The sequence below is a fragment of the Colossoma macropomum genome, unplaced genomic scaffold (genome assembly GCF_904425465.1).
Source record: "Colossoma macropomum unplaced genomic scaffold, Colossoma_macropomum, whole genome shotgun sequence".
Lineage (NCBI taxonomy): Eukaryota > Metazoa > Chordata > Actinopteri > Characiformes > Serrasalmidae > Colossoma > Colossoma macropomum.
This window is the reverse complement of record NW_023494790.1, coordinates 23,975,035-24,002,425: the sequence shown is the minus strand read 5'-3', so window position 1 is coordinate 24,002,425 and position 27,391 is coordinate 23,975,035. Positions and strand designations below refer to the sequence as shown.

At 39.8% G+C, this 27,391-nt stretch overlaps 1 protein-coding gene across 2 annotated transcripts in view; it reads left to right on the top strand.

Annotated features, from left to right (window-relative positions):
* Positions 1–27,391, top strand: part of vti1a (vesicle transport through interaction with t-SNAREs 1A) — a 155,246-nt gene that overhangs the window by 87,085 nt on the left and 40,770 nt on the right. The window contains exons 6-7 of one of the 2 annotated variants that reach the window (XM_036572678.1): positions 2,625–2,695; positions 7,799–7,860. In XM_036572678.1, the coding sequence (XP_036428571.1) occupies positions 2,625–2,695; positions 7,799–7,860 (133 nt within the window). Of the gene's footprint in view, positions 1–2,624; positions 2,696–7,798; positions 7,872–27,391 lie in introns of both variants that reach the window. The other variant, XM_036572679.1, reaches the window with a different exon arrangement.

Genomic DNA, 27,391 nt, shown 5'->3' with positions numbered 1-27,391 from the left:
TTGTTTCCAGCCTTGGGGATCACGCTCATTTGTTTTAAGACTGATAGCAGCTCTTAATTTTCTTTACAGAAGATTTCCGCCACTCTGTCGCGGCTGTTTGTCTGCGCCTTGTTGGCTGGCTGCTGTTATGATGGTTATTAATATCACTCCTCACTCTTTTAATCTGCCCTATCGGTCACATATCTGTCTGACTGCTCTATCTAATCTGGGTATCCTTCAATCTGTCTCCACTCTGATTAGAAATTAATGAAGGTGGAGATACATTTGCTGCGTGGCTACGGGCCTTCAATTCGACGGCGTGTTTGCCCTCTCTCTCTCTCTTTCTCTCTTTGTCTCTCTCCCTCTCTCTCTCCCTCCCTCTATACTGTGAGGGAGTGCTGAGCTGCCAGATGCAGCCCATTTCGCGGTGTTCCCTGAACAGGCGCGCAGCATGCCGGCTCTTTGAATGCTGCACCTGTGTAATGTAATCCAGCCATGAGTGCGTTGTTTACTCACGATTGTTTGGTGCATTTGAAAGGCTCGCTTTGATCCATGCAAAGATTCCTCACTTCTGTTTTTTTTCCTCCTCCCATCCAAACTGCTAATGTGGTGTCTACTTGTAGCAGGAGTGTTTTTGGACGATGAGGAGGAGGGGGAGGAGGACAGGAGGGGAATTTTTTTTTCTTTCTTTTCTTTTTTTTTGTTTATTGTTTTCTGTGACCCATGGGACGCGCGCATGACAGTGACCATTGACGAGCTTGTCATATGCCTTGTTGTGGATGTTCTCTAAGTGTGTGTAAATGGGTTTAGATTGGTGACAGATGAGCAGCATTTAGAAGGAAGCTGTTTCCTGAATATTGCATGCGCTGATTAGGCTCAAACGCACGATGCATGCTGGGACATGTTGGAAGTTTAAAAGTGCAGTGTTGGTGTGCAGTGAGTCTCAAGTTTTCAGTGTAGTTTTAGTTGGAGATCCCCAGGCATCTTGGCTCAGGGTTCTAATTAGGCTCCCTTCACTGCCCTTGAAGCACATCACAGCTAGAACTTTCACTTACCAGCTCCAGCACATGAAACAGATGTTAACAAGTAGAAATACAACATCTGCCTGGCAATCCCAGTTGAGTTTCGCTGACAGAATGCCTTTGGTTAAGATGTGAATGTGAGTGGTAGGAAATTGATGGTGTGCTGAGGCCTCTGTGCCCAACAGAAGAGTCGAGACTATAGTCCTGTGCCAATTTTTCCAGAAAGCATATATGTCTTGGCTATGGTCAATTCCCAGTGTAGTCTTATGATGCATTGAAAAGCTATTGATCTAGGAGGTTAAAGTTTGCAACAATATATGTAGCATCTGCTGAATTAAGATTATGAACAACCAGTGTAGTTCAGTTAGAATTATGTGCGCAAGATTTATCCGAGGCTTATTTGTTTGATGAATTGAAAAATTAAATGAATGTGGTCCGGTGATTTCATATGGAATTACAGCTAATAATTACAACCAATATCTTACTGTCTACTGACTTGTTGTGCTCACATATGCCCTGCAGCATGTGTAGTCACTATGGTGTGCATTTTCATTCTAGCCACTGAAATGGATGGCATAGTGGATAACATGTAGAAGATTAGAGGTTGTATTCCCAGTCCAGGCAGGAATACCACTGCTATACCAACAAATGTGTTCACACGCACATATTGCCATAAAAAGAGCCCCTGGACAAGACTCCTAATGCTACTTTCACTATTGTAAGTTGCTTCATATTAGAATGACTGTTAAATATGTTTGTCTGATTTAGTTATACCATGGCTATGTAAAATGTTACAAATGATCTATCGTTTTAACTGATACACTTTATATATGGATTGTTCTTGTTTTCCACTGAGATATGGAATTATTGGTTATTAGTATCAATATCAGCCACAACAGGTGTTACCAGGTATCATTTTGGGCCTGATTGATATACTTTAAACAGATGTGCCAGTGGGGAACCCAGTCTAAGACACTCATTATTAAACTATATGTCAGCAATGCAATGATTAATCTGAACCCAAAATACTATTATGCTTAGAATAACAAAAATAAAATGATAAAAACTAACAAATGAATAAATAAATAATTAAAAATGAACTTAATGAAAAGAAACACAAACTGAAACCACAAACATTACATGTAGACACTACTATAACATTAAAATATATAATATGAATATAAAAATACATTTACTAATATTATTGGATAGTAAAATTATTAGCTTCTTCAAATCTGTGTAGTTGTCCGCCACAAAATTTTCATATCAGTCATGTATTAATATCATCATCGGCCCAGAAATTCCATATTAGTGCATCTCTAGTTTGAGTGCTAAACATTTTTGTTGGCCCATGCCCAAATAACTAAAAGACATAAGACCTTTTATATTACTGGGAGGGGAGAGGGAGCTCGCTATCCTTATCTCCAGATGAAAACATCATCTTAGGCTATGTGGACTCCTGTACTGTACTGTACTGCTGAACATTTAGTTTTATTGGATGTAACATTCAGGGACCAGTCAGTGAATTGCATTTCAACATAAAGAGGAATAGGTGTGGTGGCCAGCTATATTAACACCAGCTCCGGTTCTCATATGCTGTCTTCCTATTGTTTTCTTTTACAGAGCAAATAGGACAAGAGATTCTATCCAACTTGCACAGCGACCGTGAGAAGATCCAGAGATCCAGAGACCGGGTGAGTTTGTACTCATACACACATGCTTTTCCTTCAGCTCATCCTGTCTATTGTAAACAAACCAAATCTAGCCCAGGAATTGCATGTGATTGCAAGTAGCTGGCACAATCAGAAGCTAACTTGTTAGGACATGAAGCACTGCAGATCACTTGCTTGCTAAGAGAGCAAGAGTGCTCTCAAGTGCAGGCAGTTATCACCAGTTCATGCCCTACCCATGATCTCAGCCTGCCTCTCTCTCTCTCGTTCTGCATTAGCATAGCCATGGCAGTGGACGGATTGATTAAATGTACAGCACAGATAAAAGGGCGTTTGATAGGGAGCATCGTGCTAATAAGACGTCTTTGTAGTTAGCCTGTCCCATGCAGTGAAGTCATGCATGATGTAAGACTGTCTAAATGGTCATAGAAATACCACACCACCACAAAGTGGTCTTCACACACCAAGCATAACAACGGTTTGTTCTTGCATGTTCCATTCAAAGGCATTCAGTCTCTAGCCACACGTGTTGGTTCATGATGAAGGAATATCACGAGTCAGTTGCTTCATTGTAAGCTAAACATACATGATGCGGGCTGCACAATATAATAATTGCTAATCATCATCACAATTTTGGCTTTGGAATATGCTTATGAGCCACTAACCAGTCGCTGAATAATGATGATGATTGTGTGATGTACAGTTGTATAGATGAATCAAGACATTCAGATAAAAGTTGTTTTTTTTTTTTGGTCGGAATACTGAATAATAAATCACATTGCTTCAAGGATTTAGTGGTGTTTTTAGTGTACCGTACTGGGCAAAAGTCAGACACCACCCTTCATTTATTTGGTTTACAGTCAAAACAGCCATTACAAGGTCTTCATTTTTAGAAGTTATTTCTGAGGAGATAAGATATAAGGAAAATAAGTAAATAAACAGGAGTTTCTAAAACTGAAGTTATAAAGATGAGACTCCTAACAAGCTTGCAAGACTATCAAAACTGTAATCATCAGATAAAAAGCACTTAAGACTTTCATTTTTGAGAGAGAGGAGAAAATTAAGCTCCACTTTTACTTCAGACAAAAGTCCAAAGGTGTTTCTCTCCATGCTTCCACTGTGAGAAGACTTCTCAACACTATGGGTCTGAAAGGATGTAAAGAAAGAAGTGCGCAGGTAAACGCCTTTGGATTTGCTCAACAAAACAATTTGGTTTCATTCAAAACTTGAAAATCTGCACAACAATACGTTTCCCTCTCAGAACTCATACGTGCAAAACACTTTTTCACTGAAAACTGGAAAACCTCAATCATGCTCTTCACCTTCAAAACTCGCACGATACGCACACATTTCTGCTCTCAGCTCCGCAGCGCGCGTTCAACTTTCACATCTCCTCACTGTAAAATGTCTGAACGTTGGTGCCAAAACTCCAGCCAATCAGAGCTGTGGAGGGGCGGTTCCTGTCAGCGCACCAATCATGGCGTCTTTTCTTAAGCAGCTTTATGCCAGTTGGTCAAGGTACGTTCGTGGCTGTGGTATTGAGTCGGCTAGTGTGCTTGTCAAACTGCACGGCATCAGTATTGTTTTTTGATGACGCCACTATAGAAGATAAATATACAGGATTAACAAGATGAGCCTATGAAGACAAGCGCTATAGGAGAGTTCAGTAGAATACTGCTAAACACTGTTAGCTACAGTCAAAGAAACCTTGCTAACGTCAGCTTAGTTGATTAATGTTAAGCTATTTGAAGTTAGCTACTGTTAAGCCTCTGGCAGGAAACAAATGGCCGAGCTACCAATGTTAGATGAATATGTTATTATTTATGACAGAGTATTACTGATAAATCATTTCTATTCATTTGCTACAAGAAAGCTAGAAACCATCTAGCTAATGTCTAGGCTACAAGCACACTAGCCAACTCAATACCACAGCCACGAACGTACCTTGACAAATTGGCATGAAGCTGCTTAAGAAAAGACGCCATGACATTGTTTTGACAGGAAATTAAATAAATGATAGCTGGTCTCTGACTTTTACACAGCTCCTTATGACAAGGCTTATTGCAATAAGATAGCAAAATAATTGCAAAATGGCATGTTGTCCATATCGTGCAGCCCTAATGCATACACATACTATCACATCCACATGGTTATTACCCACTTGTGCAGGGTTTGGAGAGGTGTCTTCATTCCTCTGAAAATAGTGCTGTGGGACATGCTAACTGGCTGACATTTAAGCTGCACTAGGCTGTAAATCAGAAACTGTGTCTGAGAAATGCTCAGTGCTCAGATTTGGCATGGAGCTAAGTTAAGCTTTGGCTAACACTGTAATAATCTCCAGGAGCACCAGGGTACTTTCAGAGTCTTCTGCCATTCCACAGAATATCTATCAGCACCACTGTCAGCCAATTCTGCCGCCTCCAATTCTTTCTATAACTTTCTTGCGTTTCCTCATTCTCTCTCCCTATGTCTCAATTTTCCGCATTTGCCATTTCTTTTTTTTTCCTCCCTCCTACTTCACATTTTCACACTCTTCCTCACCCTTGTTCTTTCCATTTGGGAGTGTTGTGTCCCAACCTCCACCCCCCCCCACCCCCAGGTAGAGGGAGCTCAGTCAGGGGCCTTTCTGATGGCTCCTTATGAGGGATGCTTAAAGATCACAACATGGCAGTTGGGCTGCCAGCCCATTTCAAAGGAAATAAAACATTTCCTTTCAAAGGTCTGCTGTCTGTGGAGAATAGCCCTCCTTTCCCTGGAGCCTCCACTGGCCTCTCACACTTTAAAGGCATTTTGCTGGGCAAAAAAAAGCAAGGGGGGGAAAAAGAAAAGAAAAACAAGATGTGAAGACATTGGATGTAAAGGGCTGTAAACTGCTCTTTGCATAAGAGACAGGAGATCAGAGAGATTTTGGAGGATCTCTTAACTACCTGCTGACGCTCCTCCACACATACTCACACATAAACACAGGCCCAGGAGATGAACAAGTCTTGCATGGTTTTAAAATCTAGTAATTTTTAGGGACAACTCAACAGTCTCCCTCCTCTAGATTGTGATTATAATGCATACTGTATGTATTTTGTGTGGTTGAGAGGTTTTGATTTTTTTTTCTCTTGAATATGAGATAACTAGGGAACAAGAGCTTTCCATACTTACAGTATTATAGTGTTATCTTACACTGAATATTTAAAGAGCCTGTACTTACTCTTTATATTTTTTCCCATAAGGTCCACTTATGCTATTGTGTAGCATTATGCACCAAAAAAGAGTCATAATTTATTTTTACATGAACATTTTTCAACCACTCTTCATCCCTTAGAATTCAACAGACTATTTTTGCTACTGTACGTTTAAGACTGATATATGTAAATGACCTCTGTTCTGATTGGCTGCCCTATATCTTACCTCGTTCAAAAAGTAGTCCAGGCTGAAATATCTTTAGTGTGAATAGGCGGAGCTGTTTTTGGCTGAAAAGATGGAGATACAGTAATGCGCAACAGACTTAGACAACCAAGAAAACTATATTTAAAAAGCTGTTTATCTGAGCAGTGTGAGTGTATTTGGTCAGAAAAACACTAATATTAGAATAAATACAAATATCAGTATTACGTAAAATATGTTAATGTTTGTTAACGTATGTTAATGTTTTCGCTTAACCATTTCCAAAGCTCTCTTCATGGCAGCCCAGTATAATTTCTAGTCATCATCCAGTTTCTTCTTTGGCCAATCAGTGCTTCATGAAATTTCACAATTTCTATATATTTGCTGAGTTTAACATATTGGAAAAATAAAATATAACTTGTGCCATAACTTTTACTCAGGTCACATTTAATCTTTTATTTTTTTAGCAAATTAACAGTAACTGTGGTTTAAATGTGCATGACACTGTTGTTGGAAGAAAACCTCGTATCTCCAAAATGGCAACTGTACAGGAAAAGGAAAGAAAAACCTACTTTTCTTTTAATGTAAGTTAATGGAACCAGACTTTTTTCCAAGTAATTTTGGGCTGTTTCGTTTAGTCCACAGCACATTGGTTTACACACAATGCAAAGGGCAACAGGCATTTTCAAATTATGCCAAAAACTGAAAATAGACAAAAATGGAGATACAAGGTTTTCTTCTGACAGCGGCGATACGTGTGTTGGAGAATTTGATTATTTTCACTTAGAAAATCAACAAAATGTGTAATTTCACCAGGGGCATCCAAAATTTTGCATATAACTTTGTATATATGTAGGTCAAACTATTTTAAAAACAAACTTTTTTCCATGAAATGGGCTCTTTAACTATCATTTACTATGTTGTATTGGTACACTCTTTAGTTAGTTTAGAACTTTTATGTGTGTCCTCAATTTTTGGACAGATTCACCATGTTTTTCAGAATGAGCACAGTAATGACCATGTGACAGAGAGAGAGAGAGAAAGAGAGAAAGTGTTTTGGGAAAAGCTAGAGGAACTCTCATGGGATGGATCCATCGTTGAGAGATACATCAGGCGGCTCTCAGGCTGCTGCTGGTGCCAGAACCCAAACCCGCCCAAAACCACATCTGTCTCTGAGCCTGGCCACCAACACACACACCACACACACACACACTCACACAAAACACAGTGCAGCACAGTGCAGCCTGCTTTCCAGAGAGTGACAGTAAAGCAGAGAGGCACCCTGCTGAGCATGGGGAGAGAAAAGGCCTTTAGCAGGGAGGGCCTCCTGCAGCACATATCTGACTACAACCAGAATTCACTGACTTCTCTTCCAGAGCAACGTCAGCATTCCTAAATACACACATACGCTCTCATACGCATGTCTCGAGAGAAATGGCTGTCTCGCTCCCATCTCCCTCAGAGAGTCACATAAAGTACTGAGAGAATGAAAAAAAAAACATCTTTTGACAGCGAGCGAGGGAAAAAAATGAAACAGCAAAATGAAAAAGAATTCACAACTGGATATAAGGAAGATGCTTCAGCATCTATTAATATGCCAAACACAAGTTATAATCAGTCTTTTGTGTTGTAATTCTTATACTTTCCAAACATGATCCTTCTGTCTTTTTGCCTTGCTTTGCAGCCCATGCATGTGATTACAATGTGATGTGATGCGATCTCTCATATATTTTTTTTTCCTCTTTCTAGCTGAGAGAGACGGATGCTAACCTGGGCAAAAGCTCACGTATCCTGACCGGCATGCTGAGAAGGTAAGAGGAAGGTAGGGACCCTGTTTCTGCTGCTCCTCTGTAGATGCCTGAACTACTGCTCATGTACAAACCAGTGCATGAGCACGCCACTCACACACACAAACACACACACACACACCCCATGTGAAACTGCTTGAATGTGTGGAAAGAAATGCAGTTTAAGGTAAAAAGAAAACAGCACCCGGGTGCAGGCGATTTTTAAGTTTTGTCCAGAATCTGTTAACTATAAACATCACGCTTGTTTCTTAAAGAGCACAGATCATGGAAAATCACATTTTAGTTATAAAAAAATTTTGACCTACTATATAAACATTGTAAAAGTTTCAATATGAACCATTCACTTCCCAGTCCATACAGTCCATATATGCAAAACCAAGTTGCAAAACAGTACAATAACAGTTTAAACCAAGTTTATAATTGCTTGTTTAGCAGTTTAGCCCTGCCCATTCATGCTGAAGTTATGAGGAGTGTTTCAGCGCCAGACTGCTTTTTGAATGAAGCACATTGCAGGGCAGCCAATCAGAACTGATCTCAATTACATATATCATTTCTAAAGGCACAGTAACAAAAACAGCCTGTTTAATTCTGAGGGATAGACAGAGGTTGTAAAATAGTCAGGTGAAAATGAAATATGAGTGACTTTAGTACATAAAACCACACAAACTTTATAAACAGAACTTGAGGAAAAACAAAAATAGTAGAAAAAAGTATGTGCCATTTAAAAGTATTATGTACATATCCATATACATATCCATAAAGTACATAGTACTTTTAAATGGCACATATGCCATTTAAAAGTATTATATACTTCTAAAAGTAAATGTACTGCATGTGCACTATATTATTGATTACCAGACAATTTACCTGTACTTAGAAAAGAACAGAAAATCTGTTGACTCGAGGGTATTTATCAGGAGAGTCAGGTTGAGATGATACTTGTGTGCCAAATTGTTCCTATATAGTTTTCATACAGTCCTTTAAAGCTGAACTAGTGTACTCTGTGATAGGCAACAGTTAGTACTTAACCACCTGCTCACAACTATTTAAGTCGATCACATTTATTATCTACACTTGTTAGAATTATATGTTTACGTCACAACAAACAAAATTGTGAATTGTGTTTTTTCAGTTGGGTTAAAACAAATAAATGTAAATTAAAGAACACAAAAAATGCTTTTATTGAGACACTCCATGAGTCTTATGAAAAACAACTACTGAATGGTGCTTTAGAGGGCAATGATTAGTAATATTTGTTTATTTGAGGTCAAGCTGTGTTTTTGCCATTAGTGTGAGGTTACTAAATACTGACAGCTAGGAAGCATTATAGCTTTGCAGTGTTTTTACCTGGTTGAGTCTGTCCATAAGGTGTTTAGAGATGTGTTGTTGACATTAATGTTAAGGATAGATATAAGTCTAATTGTAGTTTGACATTTTTGTAAGAAACAGCTGTCATGAATGGAAGTTGTGGAAAATGTGCTGGAAAATAGTGTATAGTGTAGTGGGTAACACTTCTGCCTTCTACACTGTAGACTAGGGTTCAATCCCCACCTGGGTAAGCACACTACACTATACCAATAAGAGTCCTTGGGCAAGACTTCTAACACTACCTTCACCTACCTGTGTAAAAAAAACGCTCCAATTGTAAGTCGCTCTGGATAAGAGCATCTGCTAAATGCCGTAAATGTAAATGTAAAATCCTGGAAAAATCCAGACAAATGATTTCCTAATAAGAACCATGTTGAAGTGTATTTTGAGTGAACAGTGGTTTCTGTTCTAAGTGGAAATGCATCAAGATTGCGGTAGATGGAGATGCGGGTGAAGAACATTGGACTATTCCCTTAATGTCCCAGTCTGACTGTGTGAAGTGTCCACTTTTAAAGATTCCTAAAACTACACATTTCCTGGTTAAAGAGAATTTTTCAGATAATCAAGGCAATGTACACATTCTCCTTCTTTTTTCCTTCACTTATATACGTAGAGAGACAGCCATATGCTACCTTTTCCATCTCTCTCTTTATCTCTCTCTGTCTCTCTCTCTCTCTCTCTCACACACAGTCTCTCTCTCGCTCTGTCTCTCTCACACACACACACACACACACACACACACACACACACAAGCAAACACGCTCACACAGAATTTACTTTAACGTCTGTCACATCTCCATTTTATAAAGTGCCTTTGCGCCTCTCCCTGAACCGTGACGACAAGGTTTTGTTTCTTTTTTTCTTTTTTGATTAAGAGTAATATGTAAATGACACCAGCTAAATTTAAAATCCTGGGGCCAGGAAGGAAGTGCCAATTGAAATAGATGCTTCAGTGGCTGTAGACAATCAGGACAGGGTGTGGAGAGAGAGGGAGAGAGAGAGAGAGAGAGAGGGAGGTTGTCGGGGACGTAGACTGTAACCAGTATTTCTGCATATGTCTCCATTTTGTCAAGTCTCATTAGAGGGGCCGCGGCTGCCTGGTGTCACAGGAGCTGTCCAGAAATCATTCATCATCCCCCCCCCGACCCTACCCGACTCCCTCCCCACCCTCCACCACCCCTCCCCTGCCTCCCTCCATCGCCGCCCCGCCGCTAAGTAAATAACACGCACTTATTTCAATATTATCATATTAATGTTAAAGTTCAGCTGTCACCTAATGGGAAGACTTAATCAGACGTAGCATTTAAGAAATGTAGTGGGTGCAGCGCGCCTGCCGGCTCGGGGCCCTGCTCAAATCAGGATTTATGAGCTTTTTCACCGCCCGCCGCCATGCCCGTGCCTCTCTGACTTTCTGCATGACGGCCCTGCACTCCTCCCTTCCTATCCCAGCCTGGCTGCTGAGACCCCCCTGTGCTCTTGAAAGCAGGCAAATAAAGCCCATCTCCAACATTAAAACCGCATGGCATCTCAAAGTCATCTGGAACCAGAGAAATCTGGAATGAGAAACAAAACACAAACACTTTTTTTCTTCTCTACACTGCTGTGCTTCTTGTCTTTTGCTATATCCATTTCCACCTGCCAAGTTCTTTTAATTGCACATTTCTTAAGTGTCTGGAAATTTGATTAATATTTTTTTGTTGTGTTTTTTTTCACCAAATTTGTCACTTGCCTTATAACTTGTATAGAGTGTTGTATAGACTGGTGTAATTCAGAAGAGCAGCATGTGAAGGTGGTATTTTTTTGTGGGTTATATGTGAAAATGAGTTAGCAGGCGAGCCAAAATCTAGCACTACTGCAAACCTAAAGGAACACTCCAGTATTTTTCAGCCTAATCTTTGCATCTGTAGTGTACGGTCAGTTACCTTGGACAGTAAATTTGAAGTTTCTCAGTAAAGCCTTGTAAAAACCTTGACTCCAAAAACACTTAAATTGAGTTTACATTTGTAATTTGGTTCCCTTGGACCAGAACAAAGCAGTAGATTATACTTTTTTGGATTTTAGTCCTGGTTCTCTTTACGTTCACACTGAATTAAGTCATATTCAAGCTGGATTAGTTTTACCAGAGAAAGTCCAGTAATGTAATCTATGCCTGATTTGACTGACTGATTGTATATGGGATAAAGGATCTCTGTAATTTCGCCAAATTACCCCAGAGAGCCCAGATCAAAACGTTATCACATGGATGTTCATGATGATGCACAGATGCCATGATTCTGAGCTGTTAAGTGTCATTTACTCTGGCATTATTACATAGCGGATGTTTGCGATTTTGTACTGGGTTAAAATCACGAATCTCCTCGGTAATCACTCAAATTGCATTGTCTCCCCATGTAAAACTAATCCAGCTCAAATAGGGCTATAATTGACATTGAAGATGTAATCAAAAGTCTTATGGACAAACGTCACAGCTGATTCAGCAGATTTTTTGATATACATTTAGCGACAGTAGCTGGGATAATATCCAAATTATATCCATGATATCTGAATCGTGCTGCACTGTGGCTTGAGTAAGCTTATAGGTATGTATGTATGTATTGTGATATTCAGTAAGGCACAAGATGCTGCACATAGTTTTCCCATGATGTGGAGTGAAATCACTGTGAAAACACATGGCCTCTGGTTTCTTACTGCTTTCATAACACATTGAAAATGTGACACTATATGATATAATCAATACGTGCCAGTTGATGTGTATATCAAGTATTTTAGAACAAAACCGAAACTGTGTGTACCTATTTAGAGCTCATAAGGAGATGATAAACACATGCACATGTAAAAATGTGTCAAAAGCATCAGGGATTTGTCTGTTGCAGGAAGAAAAGAAGGTCTACAGAGAGAAAATGTTTATTTTGAGTTTTATCTATATAGACATCTTTACTCCATATTGGGTTCATATTTCATATGAACCGCACCAGAGTTCATTTGGAAATGAACCCAGATTCACCTTCTCAGATGGTTTCAGTCTGCTTATTTAATGTGCGTGAGGGTTCGAATGACAGTGTTCTCATATGTTCTAATGAACCTCACTAACAAAGCAATTGCACCATTTTAATTAAACAAAATGTGCCGAGTGTGAACACGGCATTATAATAGATGACAGCGGGCAGGTGAGCCCATTGCCTGTGTTGGTCATATGCTACGGATGTGGCGTGTAGAGGCAAGGTTGAACAAAATAAACTGAAATATTTAGCACAGATGTTCTGAAGAGCCTGCACTACCACAAAGCCCCCCCCCACACACGTATACACTCACTCACTCACACACTCAGTTTGTGTTTGTCATGGTGAGTTGAGAGAGTCACTGCTGTGTACTGAGGAAAGGCACATTAACGTGCTGTGATAAATATTGTTGTAAGTTGGAGCCAGAGAGGGCCACTCAGCTCCACATGTTTATGGCAGTGAAGAGCCGTGTGTGGGTGAGCAGCACCCCAACCAGCACGCTACTCTTTTTATAGCTCACTAAAGGGCCATTAGTGAACTGCATGCATGCATGAATTCCTCCATGGGGTTAAAGGTAGTCAAGAGGTTGTGACATGTGTTGTGCGTACAGCGGCATGCGCCTGTTGTCTTTACCCATCTCATAGGATCAGAATCCTCAGTTTAGAACACAGTGCTATCAAACGTAGAGTCTGTATCCCAAAAGGCTTCAAGGTTTAATACAGGCACAACCCAAATACTCTGCCACTAATAGGGTGGCCCCCAATCAAAGTCAGCCATGCCAGCAGGGGGAAAAAGCAGAGCTCCTTTTTTGCTCTTCTTCCTTTTCCCCCCTTCTCTCTCTCTCTCTCACTTCCGATCACACGGCCGGCTGTTTTGGGCTATGGGAGACACCCCCCTGCTCACTGTAAATTATTCATTTGAGCATCAGAACTCCTGAGGGTTTTAATTATATTGTCATGGTCATAGTCATCTCATTAACTTTTAATGCTAATGCCTGCTTTAAGAAATCATAATATCATTAAAGAATAATCATATCAATTAAAACATTTGCCTTGATGGTAGATTGTTTAATGCCCGTGTGCTTGATTCAATCAAGGCCTCAAAAGCAGTCAGACTAGGCTAGAGGAGGCTGTGCTGTTTGTGTGACTTTGTGCAGGACAAAGTAATTGATGACTCTACAATCAAGAAGGAAGGGGTGAAATACACTCTGGACCCAGATTAAGCCTTGGACTACATTACACTGGCAGTGGGGATTCTGTATTGAAAGCATTGATAGTGTGGTTCTTAGCTTGATTAACTTCCAGAAAATGTCCCTGTGAGTTTGAAGAAGTTTGGCAGCTTACTTACTTTAAGGTAGCTTCTGTGGGCACATGTAGATCATTCCTCTAACTACGAATAGAAATTTTAACCTTCACCGAAATGCCCCATTTTTCAACAAAAAGTGCCACATAAGGTTCTTTGCTTCCCTAAGGAACCATGTTTGTAAAAGAGATTTAAAGAACCTTCACATTATGTAAAGGTTCTGTACCGATTTAAGGGATCTTCTACATTAGGGCTCACAAACTGCCATTGTAGCCTGCAAGCTGGTAGTCTGAGACCCCTGATGTAAAGATAGTATGAAACCTTAACTTGGCCACATCCAGCCCACTTCATATGGCTTGGGGCAGGGATTGCAATGCCTAATATAGTAATAAAAAAATAGCCATTTGATTTACTATTTGGGTGAAGTGAAAGGTTTAATAGAATACATTGTAGGCCAAAACTATTTCTCAAAGCTATCATGAAACGATGTCTCAGGCTTCAGGCAAGTTATTCATAACCATTTCATCTAATAACTTCCTGAGGTGTAGGTTTTAGAGGCATCAAACTCTTTAGACATCTGTCAACATTATTGTGATCCATTGTGACCTGGTATGTTTGTCTAGAGTGGAGCATTTCACGTCAAACCACTATAAATGACTTGGTTTACATCCTAATGATTTAATTACAAGGAAATTTTGAGCAACCAATGGAATTCCCCTTTAGCTATAACTATGTGTTATCTTTTTATTTGAAATTTGTCCACATACACTTCACATGCTTTATTTGAATACCTGATTAATGCCTATCCTAGGCTTGTCATTCAGTTGACTTATTATTCAGCAACCACTATGAATTATTCAGTAACTACTATGAACTATTGTGCAAGTTGTAACAAGTGTAACTGTGAGTGTCAGGAACTGAACTGTGGCCACATATGGCTCCATACAGTTTAAGGAGTTAACTAAACAAATAGCAAGATCAGTTTGGATATCTGTATATTTGAATTACCACACCCACCCTAGCTCTGACTAATCATCTGTATCTAGTATGTCTGTTGAGCTCCTCGTCACCACACAGAGATTCTACCTGTCTTTTTACGTCATATGGTTTCATCCAAGAAATTTTGTGAGATATATAAAATGGCAGCAGTGTTAAATGTGTGTCCAGGCTGATGGTTGAGGGAAAGAGAGAGAGAGAGGTAGTGCCGTGGCAGCAACAGCGGGCTCAGTGCCCAGCTCCCAGCCTCTGCTCTGACCGGCGGGGGATCCAGCCAGGCCAGGCCAGCCTGATACCGCATGCAGGTGGTCGAGTCCGTCGCCAGCCAGATCAAAAAGTCAAACCCCTGGGTGGACCTCCCTTTGAAATGGGAATGGGGCAGAGATATCAGACAGAAAACATAAGCAAGCCCCGCACCGCAAAAGAGCTCCATATTCATGCTCTGGCTTACAGCAGCCAGGCCACAGTCTTCAGAGAAAGCCCACAGTTGAACTGGACACTGATTAAGAGATCAGCCCCTGTGCGTGTCTGAGTATGTCTCGGTGTGTCTCAGCGTATGTCTGTGTGTGTCTCTGTGTGTATTTGTGTGGATGTGCTCAGAGCCTTTGTCATTGTCATTTCATCAACCAAAACTGGACACATCTTTGATTAAAAATATATATTTTATACACAATAATAAATTATGTAATATGTGTATATTATGTACAATAATAGTTTATGTGATGTGTGTATATTATATACAATAATAACTTATGTAGTTATGAACGAGACTTGAAAAGATGTTTTTAAGCATGTTATTCAGAATGTCAAGTATTTTGGTAAGTTTTTAAATGGTAACAAGAAATTATTAAATCATAATATACTGTAATTAGTTATTTAATATCATTTGCCTTGTGATTTGAACACTTCCTATTAGCTATATTCTGCATATTAATTTTTGACAGCTTTCTGATCTAATCTAAACCTCTGTGTATCATTATGGTACGTCTTAGTTGTCTCTAAAATGTCTTTTTTGTGATCTTTTTTAACATTTATTTTCTGTTAGTAAACAGCACTTTGTCACAGTATTACAGAACTGAAGCAAAACAAAACCAACCCCTCGCCCTCCCCTTAGAGTCGTTTTGTATGTTCATCAGCTACCAAATAAGCCAGGATAGAAGGACACTATTTATCGTTATTGTGATACATTTAGCTATGTTGTGCCACAATAACATTTTCTGAGTATGTCATGGATATTGCTAGTACTACATGTTTTCAGTACTAAGGTAGGACATAATTCATTCTGTTTAAGTGAATTTATTGCCAAACAGAATGTTTAATCATTGAATATTATTTGGGTCGATGGTATTTTGTAAATACCACCGACCCAAAACTTTATTAAACATACTCTACGTACGTAAGACCCCGGTTTGTTTGAACAGAGGGCTGATAACTATGATTATACAACCAAAATAGTTGACGAAATGACTGGAATATATACTGATGGGCTACTGTAAGAAAAGTTCTAAACTTATATTTGCCTCACATTAGTCGCCCAATTTAAAGTGGATGTTTGCTTTTAATATAGTATGTCACTGTTTTGTTGTTGTCCTCTCAAAAAGTGATCCCCCCGTCGCTATTTGTAGCTGCACGCTTCATTTTTTAGGAGGCCTGTCTAGCAGAGCAATGCACACTGTTCAAAAACATTCCTCAACTTCAGTGATAAACCCTCCTATTCAAAATGGAACTGTTGTTTATTGCGTGAAATAAAATAAAAGTAACATGTTTTTAACTGATTGGTCAATAATTACCAGTTAATCATCAGTTTATGGCTCTTGTATCAACAAAATGTCTTGAAATACTGTGAAATTATGTTTTTGTCATAACGCCCACCTCTACTACCGCATTGGATGTGTATAAACTTTTGAATGGTGTTTCCAAACTTTTGAGCAGCAATGAAAGCTTCATAAATATTTAGTAAATATTTAGTTGACATTCGGTGAACCATCGCAAGACTTCTTAGCGCAGATAATTCTGCTGCCCATCTATTCCATCATCAGTGCTCTGACCATGTGAGTGATGGTACTGATGAGTGTGATGCTGCTGTCAGTAGTGAGTGTGACTGTCACTCTGCTCTGTTCTGATTTCGCTCACCTTTTGTTATGTGAATAATGCGAGCTGGGCTGTGATAACAGAGCTGGGTGGGGGTGGTGGGGGTTTAGAGGAGATGGGCCTGTTTGAAAACTCGAGTGTGGCTGTGTTCTCATGTTTGCCAGTCCCATTAAACAGACATTTGCAAACAATGTCAGGAGGAAGGAGATCAAAGAGCGCACCCCAGAAAAGCGTGGGCTGTGGGGGAGCTCTGATGTCCTGAAGTCTCCAAATTTAGACTTCCACACTATTGGCTCGCACTCTTTCTCCCAGCCTGGAATATTAACTATCTGATATGTAGGTCATATAATTAATGGAATTCAGGAGCAGCAGTGGGCTTTGCGTGGGGATGCAAATAGAGGGAGTCTTGGGGGCCCTCTTGAAGTCTTGTTGTGAAGTCGAACAAAAAGATTTGATATTATTTTTAATTGGAGCTGAAAGATATAACAAATTATAGTTCAGCGTGTGTTTTTTCCCCTCCACTCTTTCTCTCTTTTTATTCTTTTATTTATTTGGTTTCTCCCTCTTTCTGAGAAGCAAGGGGAAAAGCCTCGTTAGCATGCCAGAGCCAAGGGAGCGAGGAGTCTGGCTGGGTGGAGGAGTGATGGGGGCAAGGCTTTACGTCTCCCACGCGCACACATGCGCGCACACACACACATACACATACACACACACACACATAGCTTTCCTTTCTAGAATCCTTTTAGAAGTGAAATCTGTTCTGAAACTGCAGTGATTATCACATTTTGTATAGGCTGAATAATATTACTCAAAAAGGTGATTCCAAACATATTAGCTGTGACTGCAAACTTTTAAACAGTATTGTGTGACTCTTCTATCCATATAAAGTATACAGTCACAGGTAAAAGTTTGGGCACAAACAAAACTTGTTTTGTTGATTTTCAAAGTGAAATTATGTACACATCATCAGTAGAGAACACACTTCTGCACATTTTAATGCAGAGATACTGTTTATTTGCTGAATTTAATATATTAGGTATAAAATAATGCACAAAATGTGGCCTGTGCAAAAGTTATGCCCAATTTACATTTTGTGTTTTTTTCCAGTATGTTACACTCAGCAAATAAAAAGAAATTGTGTGCTAAAATTTGCAGAAAAATACCATATTTAAGCCTATAGAGAATCAAGAAAACATGTCATTTTACCAGGGGGGTTCCACATTTTGTTTGGTGCTATTCTTCTCTTTTCGATGCACTCTTTGTCTGAAATTAAATGCTGAACCTCAAACTTCAGAGGTGTTGCAAAGCAGTACAAATGCTGCTACAAACATAATGAAAAGAACACAGAAAAGGAATTAGTAATTAAATATTATTGACTAAAATATAAACGCGTAATAGCAGTTACTTTCTACCCACTTCTGGTAGTACAGGCCTAAATCCTCTGAACACCTGCTTTAATGGATAATTCTTATAAACACAAAATAACTAAAAGCAAATGTTTTGTTTGATGTACTCATACACATGATTTTCATTGTGAATAATAGTAAAGGTCAGTTAAAACAGGCAAGACTGGTGGAATGACATACTTTATGTTGTGGCTTACTCACTCTGTTGGCAGTCGTTAGGGAAGTGTGAACATGCTAAAAGTACGGCTCCAGCACAGGCCTTAAATTCTTTTTAGGCCTTGAACTCTCTTTTTCTCCCTTTACCATCATGAAACAGCTGAGGTCAGATTTCGGAATGGTCTGGAGCCGTTGTTTTGCTGTTTGTTTACATGAATAGGGGGGTGACGTCAGGGAGTTGTGTTCTTCAGCCTCACTGAACTCGTACAAGCGAGGGGTCCAGCAAGCCAGAGAGCAGAGTTTGGATTCGTTTCCATTGGCAGCTGTCTCCAGGGCTCCAGACCGCTCCCGGTGGATGTCCCTTTCCCAGCATTCCTCTGATCTCGTCTATGAGCGGCTGTGGGGAGCTCCATGTTCTACATTTGTACTCTCCCCCATCTCCGTCTCTACATTTATTCAGCATGGCTGATAGCCTTTTGACTTCGTTTTCCTCTGAGGCTCCATGTCACATGTTCCTTTGCTCTTTGTGACCTTTTTATGAGCTTTAAAATACACAGTCTTGGCGGATGATTCAGAGCAACACGAGTCACGACTCTGTCCTGATGGCTTTGTTACAGAAGCGATTTTCAGTGCCAGATTAGTGCTTTGCTGTATTGCACTGCACATAATGTAATGCAGGTCCACCAAGAGGCCTACAGAAGAATGACAATCCATTATGACTGAAGCTTACTTTTTGAAATTTCTCCAATACTTTGACCAAATGCTGTGTGTGTATGTGTGTGTTTAAATGTATGTATATCTGTGTAGAAGTACAGTAGAAGTACAGTAGCCTGAAAAAGTGTGTGTATGTGTGTGTGTGTGTATATATATATATATATATATATATATATATATATATATATATATATATATATATATATATAAATATATACAGTCATGTGACAAAAATTAGGACACCCCATTCAATACTTAATTCTTTATTAAGAATTATGGACGTCAATATTTGATCTTTCAAACAATATCTATAGATAAAGGTGATGTAAATGCATCTTCTCTGTAAAAACAGTGAAAATTTGACTTCATCATTTATTTAACAACAAAATGACAAAAGATGCCACTTCCTACTGAGGAAAAAATTAGGACACCCAGTGCCTCCAAATAGCTGGTATTTCCCCCTTTGGCTGAAATAACCTAAATTAGACGTTTCCTATCTATTCCTAACTATCTATCAGTCTCGACTATCGACTGGCACAAGGTTTTTCCTACTCCTCCATTCTTTCAGCTGTGTGATGTTTGAGGTGTTTCTTGCATGCACAACCCGTTTCAAATCACCCGATGGCATTACAATAGGATTAAGATCCGGACATTGGCTTGACCGTTCCAGAATTCTCCATTTCTTTCTTTTCAGCCATTTCTTTGTGTGTTTACTGGAATGTTTTGGGTCATTGTCATGTTGCATGGTCCACCCTTGCTTCAGCTTCAGTTTTTGGACAGATGATCTCACATTTTCCTCAAGCACCCTCTGATACGATAAAGAATTCATAGTGGATTCTATAGTGGATTTTATAGTGGATTTTATAGTGGATTCTATGGCAGAATCTATGGTGGATTCTATGGTGGATTCTATGGTGGATTCTATGGTGGATTCTATAATGAGCTTGCTAGGCCCTGCTGCAGCAAAGCAGCCCCAAACCATGACATTTTCACCTCCGCGCTTCACAGTTGGTATCAAGTTCTTGTGCTGAAACACTATGTTTGGTTTGCACCAAATGTCTTCTGTTACTGTGCCCAAATAATACAACTTTGGATTAATCTGCCCAAAGTATGCTGTTCCAGAAGTCCTGGCCTTTGTCTTAATGTTCTCTGGCAAACTTCAGTTTTGCCTTGATGTTTTTTTGTTAACTGCACGTGTTTCCTCCTCACACACCTCTCATGAAAATCATACCTGTGCAGTGTCTTTCTGATGGTAGATGCATGTACTTTGGCATCAACTGTGGCAAGAGCTACCTATAGGTCCCATGATGACATTTTTAGGATTGTTGGAGCCTTCTTTTTGCATTGTGTGGTCTGCTCCTGAGCCGAACTTGCTAGGATGGCGTAACCTGGCTATGTTGGCCGTTGTTTTAAATGTTCTCCACTTGTAAATTATTTTCTGGACGGATGGCTAATTTCTAGTTGTTTTTAAAACATCTTGTTAAACTTCTTCCCAGATTCATATGCATGTGCATGCAACCTTCTTTCTGAAGACCTCAGAAAACTCTTTGGATCTTGCCATTGTGATACCACTCACTTCAACCATTAAGAGCAAACCAAATTAAATGTCTGAGGTTTAAAAATGACAGTCTCCTCCAAAATCCTCTCTAAAAATTTTCGAATCATTTGCAACTGATGTGGTGCACCTGATTATAATTTTAGGCATTTTAAGTAGTAATAAATGTGGGGGTGTCTTAGGTTATGTGTTTTTCGGGAGATATTACTGATGAGGTTAGATGTAGGAATAATCCACTTACATACGAAAGTAGAACGTCAAGGAAAATAAGTGGAAAAACAGACTTTTCCAAAACTGGAGCCCAAAAATGATTTAAAGATACAGCGAAAATGGGACTTCTAGTTGTGCAAGACTTGGTAGACCATCAAAACTGTCACCATCAGATAAAAGGCACTTAAAGCTTTCATCTTCTAGAGAAAATCAAGCCCCACTCTTGCTTCAGCTCTGAAAAAAAGGTGTTTCTGTTCATTCTTCCACTGTGAGAAGACAACTCAACACTATGGATCTGAAAGGATGTGCAGCTGACAAGAAGCTGGAAAGGAAAGAAGAAAATTTGCAAATCAAACAAAGAGGCTGTTTTTCTCGGAACAATGAACTGTCCACTCCAGAGTCCAGATTTTAACATAACTGAATGTATTTAAGATTACTTGAAAAACAGAAAATGCAACCAACTTCTAAGACTGAACTTCTGAGGTGTGGAAAAATATCCCTGTAACTTTCTTTGAAAAACTAAAAGCAAGCTTAAGAAAAATGGAAGCTGTTGCAAAGATAAAGAATGGACACACTAAATGCTTAAAATGTTAATATTGTTTTTAGATGTTGAAGTATCTGCTAAATGTGTGTTCTGTTTTTTTTTTTCTGATGCTGAAAAAAGAACTTGTACTTAATGGCTTTTTTGACTGGAAGTTAAATAAATGAAGGATGGTCTCTGACACTTTCACAGTACTGTATGAACAGGTGCATCTCCAGTTTCTTGTATGCTCCAAGCTGCCCAGGCTTTTTAGACTCTGGAGTGTTTGGTGCTTTTTGGAATGCGGCGCGTCAGGTTTATTTTAGACAGCAGAAATGCAGAGCGTCTAGTGTGTCACAACATTTCATTCAGAGCGTCTGGAGCAGACGCACACCACTAATCAGCTGTCTCCAAAGCAGTCAGTGCACTCCTGAACTCTGACCTTTGCCAGACCCCACTATTTTTGCTCATAACTACCTTCTGTATAGACAAGATCATGAGTGAAAGTATCATTAGCTTTTCGATGTATGATACATATTTAGCATTTAGTCAGCTATTGGACCTCACAGGTGTTATGAGCAGCTTTTCTTGTGTGCTGTTCTAATGCTAGTCAGTCAGATGTTAGATAATAAGACTGGATGGCCCCATATAGTGTGTGGATATTAGAGTGTCTATATGTGTATATGAGATCTGTACAGTTTCATGAGTTTCTGAGGGTGTGTGTGTGTGTGTGTGTGTGTGTGTGTGTGTGGCAGGCTGCTGGGCTGTTGACAGGCCTCTGGATGAGCCCCTGTGGCACACACGCCTCAGCCTCATTACCTGCTGCTGAGAGCCACACAGATAATGGTGACACCTAAACCGTGTGTGTCTTTCCCACTCCTATTAGTGTGTGCTGAGCGCCCGCTTTGGAGAAAGGCTTACGTGCACACACACACGCATTCACACACACACAAGCGTGCACACAAACAAGCCTGTGCTTCAGAGGAAGCCAGCTCCTGACAGGGGAAAAGTGCTGCGCTTGTAGATTAGGAATGCAGTGGTCTGAAGGAAAAAGGCGAAACTCTACACTGCCATATCTCTCCCTTACTCCATTGCCCTTAGTAATATTTATACTACCGCCTCCATTTCACTTCTGCTTAAAAGCAAATTTTATGATTAAAATGGCTGCAGATGCCTCAAATCTGGCCCATTCTCTGCCTATAGTGATGCATTTTATTTCCAATTTGTAAAACTGTAACTGTTTCAGTATGGTATCGAGGTCACTTATGAACTCTAGTGGTTGCAATTTTCCTTGTATTGTTAGAGGCCTGGTACAGCCAAACCAATCCCAAATCTGTTTAGTATGTAAATAGGAGGCATATACTGAAATTTTTTGGCCAAAATTGGTCAAATGTGAAGTTGACAATCACATCAAATATGTTAAGTCTAAAACTGAAGGTTGAAAAAAAAGTTTAAATAGGTTTGCAGGGAAGTATCACAGTCTAACACTTAACAAATAATTGTAGTAGTTATGAAAATGCAAAATAATGATTAAAAATGCTGCGTTCCCTTCGCTTTCTTTAGTCAGCACCAACATGTTCAAACAATTTGAGCAGTAACTGATCAACAGAGTAGAACAGTGTACTCGGCCGTGTAGAACTGTTTCCCAATTTCTGTGGGAGACATCAGACAAACAGTTTATAATCATTGCTCATGCCAAGTATCAAGACTCTCAAGAACTTCTCAAACGGCACCTGAAGCCACAGTTCTTGAAATGACGAACAGATTTACAAATACGGTCCCAAAGTGCTAAGAATAACTAAAAGACTATTGTCAAAGATGTTGGATTTCATGGGCACTTACACACTATAGTACTGCACCTGCATACTGCAGTAATTTTAGTAATTTTATGTGAACTGTTATTATTTATTGTTAGCTTTTTTTGGTTCCTGGTTCTGTTTTTTGGCCCAGCATGTCATGTATTTCAGTTTCGGGCAAGAATCAAGTCATTTTTAGCGCAAACTATCAACTCTGATTTTGACCTTAGAATCGAACCTGAAAATATAGTTACCCCTTACCAGTTTGTTGACTTTGCCAGTAATGCAACTAGGTCTTTCTTATATAGAAAAAAGATCAAGTGTCCTGTTTGGTCTTTGTCTCGTCGTGTCTCTCTCACTTTTTCCAGTGTTTTAACTCAGCAGGGTCACTCAGCATGTGACATTGAGGTGGCAGTGCAGTCGTCCTCGCCTGCTCTGTCCCGGTGAAGGTGCTTCTCGACAGGACGTTAGCGGCGCTGCTTTGAGATCACTGGCTGCCTCCTTCTTGAAGTGGCTGCTGTGTCACTCCAAGGGCAGCATGGCGTTTGATCTGGAGTCGGGCAGCTGTCGCCACACAGAGCCCTGTGATTCACCAGCAGGAGGAAAGAGAGAGAGAGAGAGAGAAAGAGAAACATGCACCTTCAAAAAAAAAAAAAAGAAAAAAAGAAAAAACTTCCCCCTAACTTTTGATTGACAGCAGGGAAGGATCTCGTCATGACGGGTGTGGATGTGGCCTTCTATAGTGTCTCCTGTTCTTACGACACAGGAGCAAAGCAGAGTCTGAGCAAAAGCATGACCTAAATCAATTCCTGGAGATGAGTGTAGCTCTCACACACACACATACACACAAATATAGATGGAAATAGAGAAATACGGTGATCACATTTGCTGTCTGGTGTAGTGAAAAACAGATCAGATGAAGTCAGTAGTGAGTTATGCCTTTGTCAAAATTGAAAGTCAAACTGGCAACAAATAATTCCGGCAAGCCGAAAGAGAATCCACAGTCAGTGTGCTTAAAGGGGCCAGGTATGCAGACAGGACAATTCTCTTTTTCGCTGAATTTATTTGTTCCATTTACAGGTGAATTCCTGTTTCTCCTGCAGACTTTTTTTTTTTTTAAATATAAAAGTAGAAAGCTGTTGAAAGCTCTGTATGTGTGCATGTCTTTGTGTGCTGTATGATAACTCATTCAGAGCAGGCCTATTCAGACTGGGGGTGAGCTCGGGCATCCGTCAAGACGGGAAATAATGAGGCGACGGCATGGAGCATCTCTCCCCTCGCCCGGCCTCTCTCTCTCTCTCTCTCTGTCTCTTTCCCTTTCGCTCGCTCTCTCTTTCTCTCACTGTCTCTCTCTCCTTCCACCCCATTAACAAGCCATTTAAATAGATAATAGGAACTTCTTCTGGAAATTTTGAAGCAATTAGAACCTATCGCACTGTTCTTCCCCGCCTGTCAGTAATTTCAGTGTGCCATTGTATGCCGCATGGCCTGGGCTGCATGGCATGGGCGGCTGCCTGAGGAATGCATAGCCATCACAGGCCTGCATCTGGAGAAACAGGAAAAGAAAAAGAGAGAGAGAGGCTATTCTTTTCCTATTAATGCTACCAAGGCCTGCCAGTCTGCCATCTCTCCACTCCCTCCCCACGTTGTTGTTGTGTTTTGTGTGATGCTGCATCGTCCTGCATTCTCTTGCTCGGTCCTAGGCTCTGGCTGCACTTTGGAGGACGCAGTGAGTCACACCATTGTTCAGAGTCTTGCTACAATGCATTGAAACCTAATATATTGTAGAGTCCCAGTAAGATACACTGCAAAACAGGACATTAAGAGCGTGCATAGCTGTACATGATGTGTAGCTTAAACATCATGAATGCAGAATGAATGACTGGGAAGCACAAGTATGTAGATGCAGCTGTTCGTGACAGTTTGTGATATTCATCCAGTGTTTCTTCTGAAATTAAGGGTATTCATAGGAAGTGTGTCCCCCTTCGCTGCAGTTACAGCCTCAACTCTTCTGGGAAAGCATTACACTAGATATTGGAATGCTACTGTGAAGATTTGCTGGCGTCCATCTTTAGTGAGGTCAGTTACTGATATTTGATTAGGTATGGATGATGAACAGAACTCCCCTCATCTTGAAGGTATTGGATGGAGCTCCATCACTCCAGAGAACACACTTCCACAACCTAATGCTGGGGGGCTTTATAGCTATCTTGCTGAAGTTTGGCAGTAGATGTGGGGACCTTACACTCATGGCATTGCTTTCCTGTGGAGATTATACAAGCTGTGTATGCACAGTGAAATGCCTGAGTCAGCAACGTGTGCCATGTAGAACTGTTGGTGGAAAAGAACTTCACTGAACTCAATCACTGAACTTGCTTTGTCCCAAGCTTGTTGACAGCTCCAGTGTTTTACTACACCTTTTAAACCCTATACCTCACAAGCATAGATCAGGCAGGCAGTTCTGCGTGCAGTTTGCATGATTAGTTACAGACAAACTAAATTAATTAATTAATTTCAGAAGCAGCATCTTTGATTTGATTATCTGTCAAAAGAGCCATTAAGTGTGATTTACTCATTTTTATATGTCAGGAAAAAAACGGAAACATGTATTTAACAGAAAATGACTAAATTTAATCACATTTTTCTCTCTCTTTGTCTGAATTATAGCTTTCATTCTTTTTGGGAATCTTACTTTTAGTTTTTCAAAGAAATCTACAGAGATTTTTTCCCAAAGTTAAATCTTAGAAGTATTTTCTACTTCTTACAATCCAAATAATCCCAAACACATTCATTGATGTTGAGATCTGGACTCTGGGGTGGTCAACTCATTGTTCTGAGATCACCATCAGGTTCTTTGTTTGATTTGCAAGTTGTCTTCTTTCTTAGAATTGAGTTGTCTTCTCAAAGTGGAGTCAGTGGAGGTTTGATTTTCTCCTCTCTCCGTAAGATTAAAGCTGCAAGTACTGTTTATCTCATGGTGACAGTTGTGGTGGTCTACCAGGTCTTGCACGGTCATTAGGACTTCCATTATCTTTGCAGCTTGAAGTCATTTTTTTTTCAACTCCAGTTTTGGATACTTCGTTTTTTCCAGTAGTTTTTTTTTTTTTACTTTCCCTTTCCGTATTCAAGTGGATAATCTATCCGATCAGAAATAAAGATTGCAGGTGCATATTGTGTCCACATCAAGGACATTCTGCACTGCGTATACACATGTAGATTCATCTAGCCCTGAGTGTGGAGAAACATGGGCTTTCGCACTGTGTTGTGTTTAGAGCAGGTTGAATCATTAAGCTCTCTCGGCTTACTCCTGTTGAAGTCTCATGGATCTGTTCTTGGATGGTTGTACTTGCCTGAAATATTTACAAGAGATGAAAAGTGTTTTTTTTTTTATCTTTTCGCTCTGTAGATCATTGTTAAGAGTCTCTCCGTAAAACTAGAAGAATTGCATGTGTTTGTGCATGCTTGTATGTGTTTGTGTGTGGATTTGACATGATGAGTCTCTTGTACTGTCAGTGGAATGAAAGACCCCCTTTATCACAACAGAAGGACAATGAAAGCTGAAGAAAAAGCTGGAAAACTGGAGAGTTGAGCAGCGTGGCACTGAGGGGCCAGGGCTATTCTCATTTAGGGCTGGGGGTGCTGTGGACATTAGAGTAGCTCTATTAAATGACTTCTTAGATGAAGCAGATAACCTTGGGAGTTGTGAACAAACAGTGCCAGTGTTTTGGACTGTGGAGTAGCCAGGACATTCACAAAGCTTCTGCCACTCACCCGTTCTCTCCCATGCTGTGCTGCAAGGTTTCCACACTGAACCTCCAGAGAGGGAAGGGCAGAATGTTCCAGCAGGTTTTAGTCATCCTTTAGATAGATGAACCCCTACAATTCTTCAAACATTTCTGCTGTTTTAGGGAAGTACTGCCAAAAATGATAGTTTAAAACTGACTGAGCTGAATTGGATTGAGTTAAAGGGTGCACTAATTAAGAACTTTACAGACGTTTGCAGTGTCTGCCATTGTTTTTAATGATTGAAGATGAACATCTTGCAAGCCTTTTCCATTTGGTCAGTGCACTCGAGGCATATGTAAAGAACAGACTACACAAGCACATTAATCAGTTTCTGAAGAATTAAACAAGAACTGTGTTTTTGTGGGATTTGTGAAAAGCCACTACAGAGACTTGCATATGTACATTAATAAACATTGATTAGTTTTGGTCATTAAATATGTAAAAATGCTTTAAAAGTGATTTGTGTTGCATCTGTCTGAAGGTGGCAGTTCAGTTTTTCAATTTCAAGATGTTATAATTGATTATAATCAATTGATATAATATTTAATAAAGCATATGTCCACTTTTTTGGACATTCTCTATTCTCAAATGGACAAATCTAAAAAGTTTGATTTATTGTGTTTATTGTCTGTATT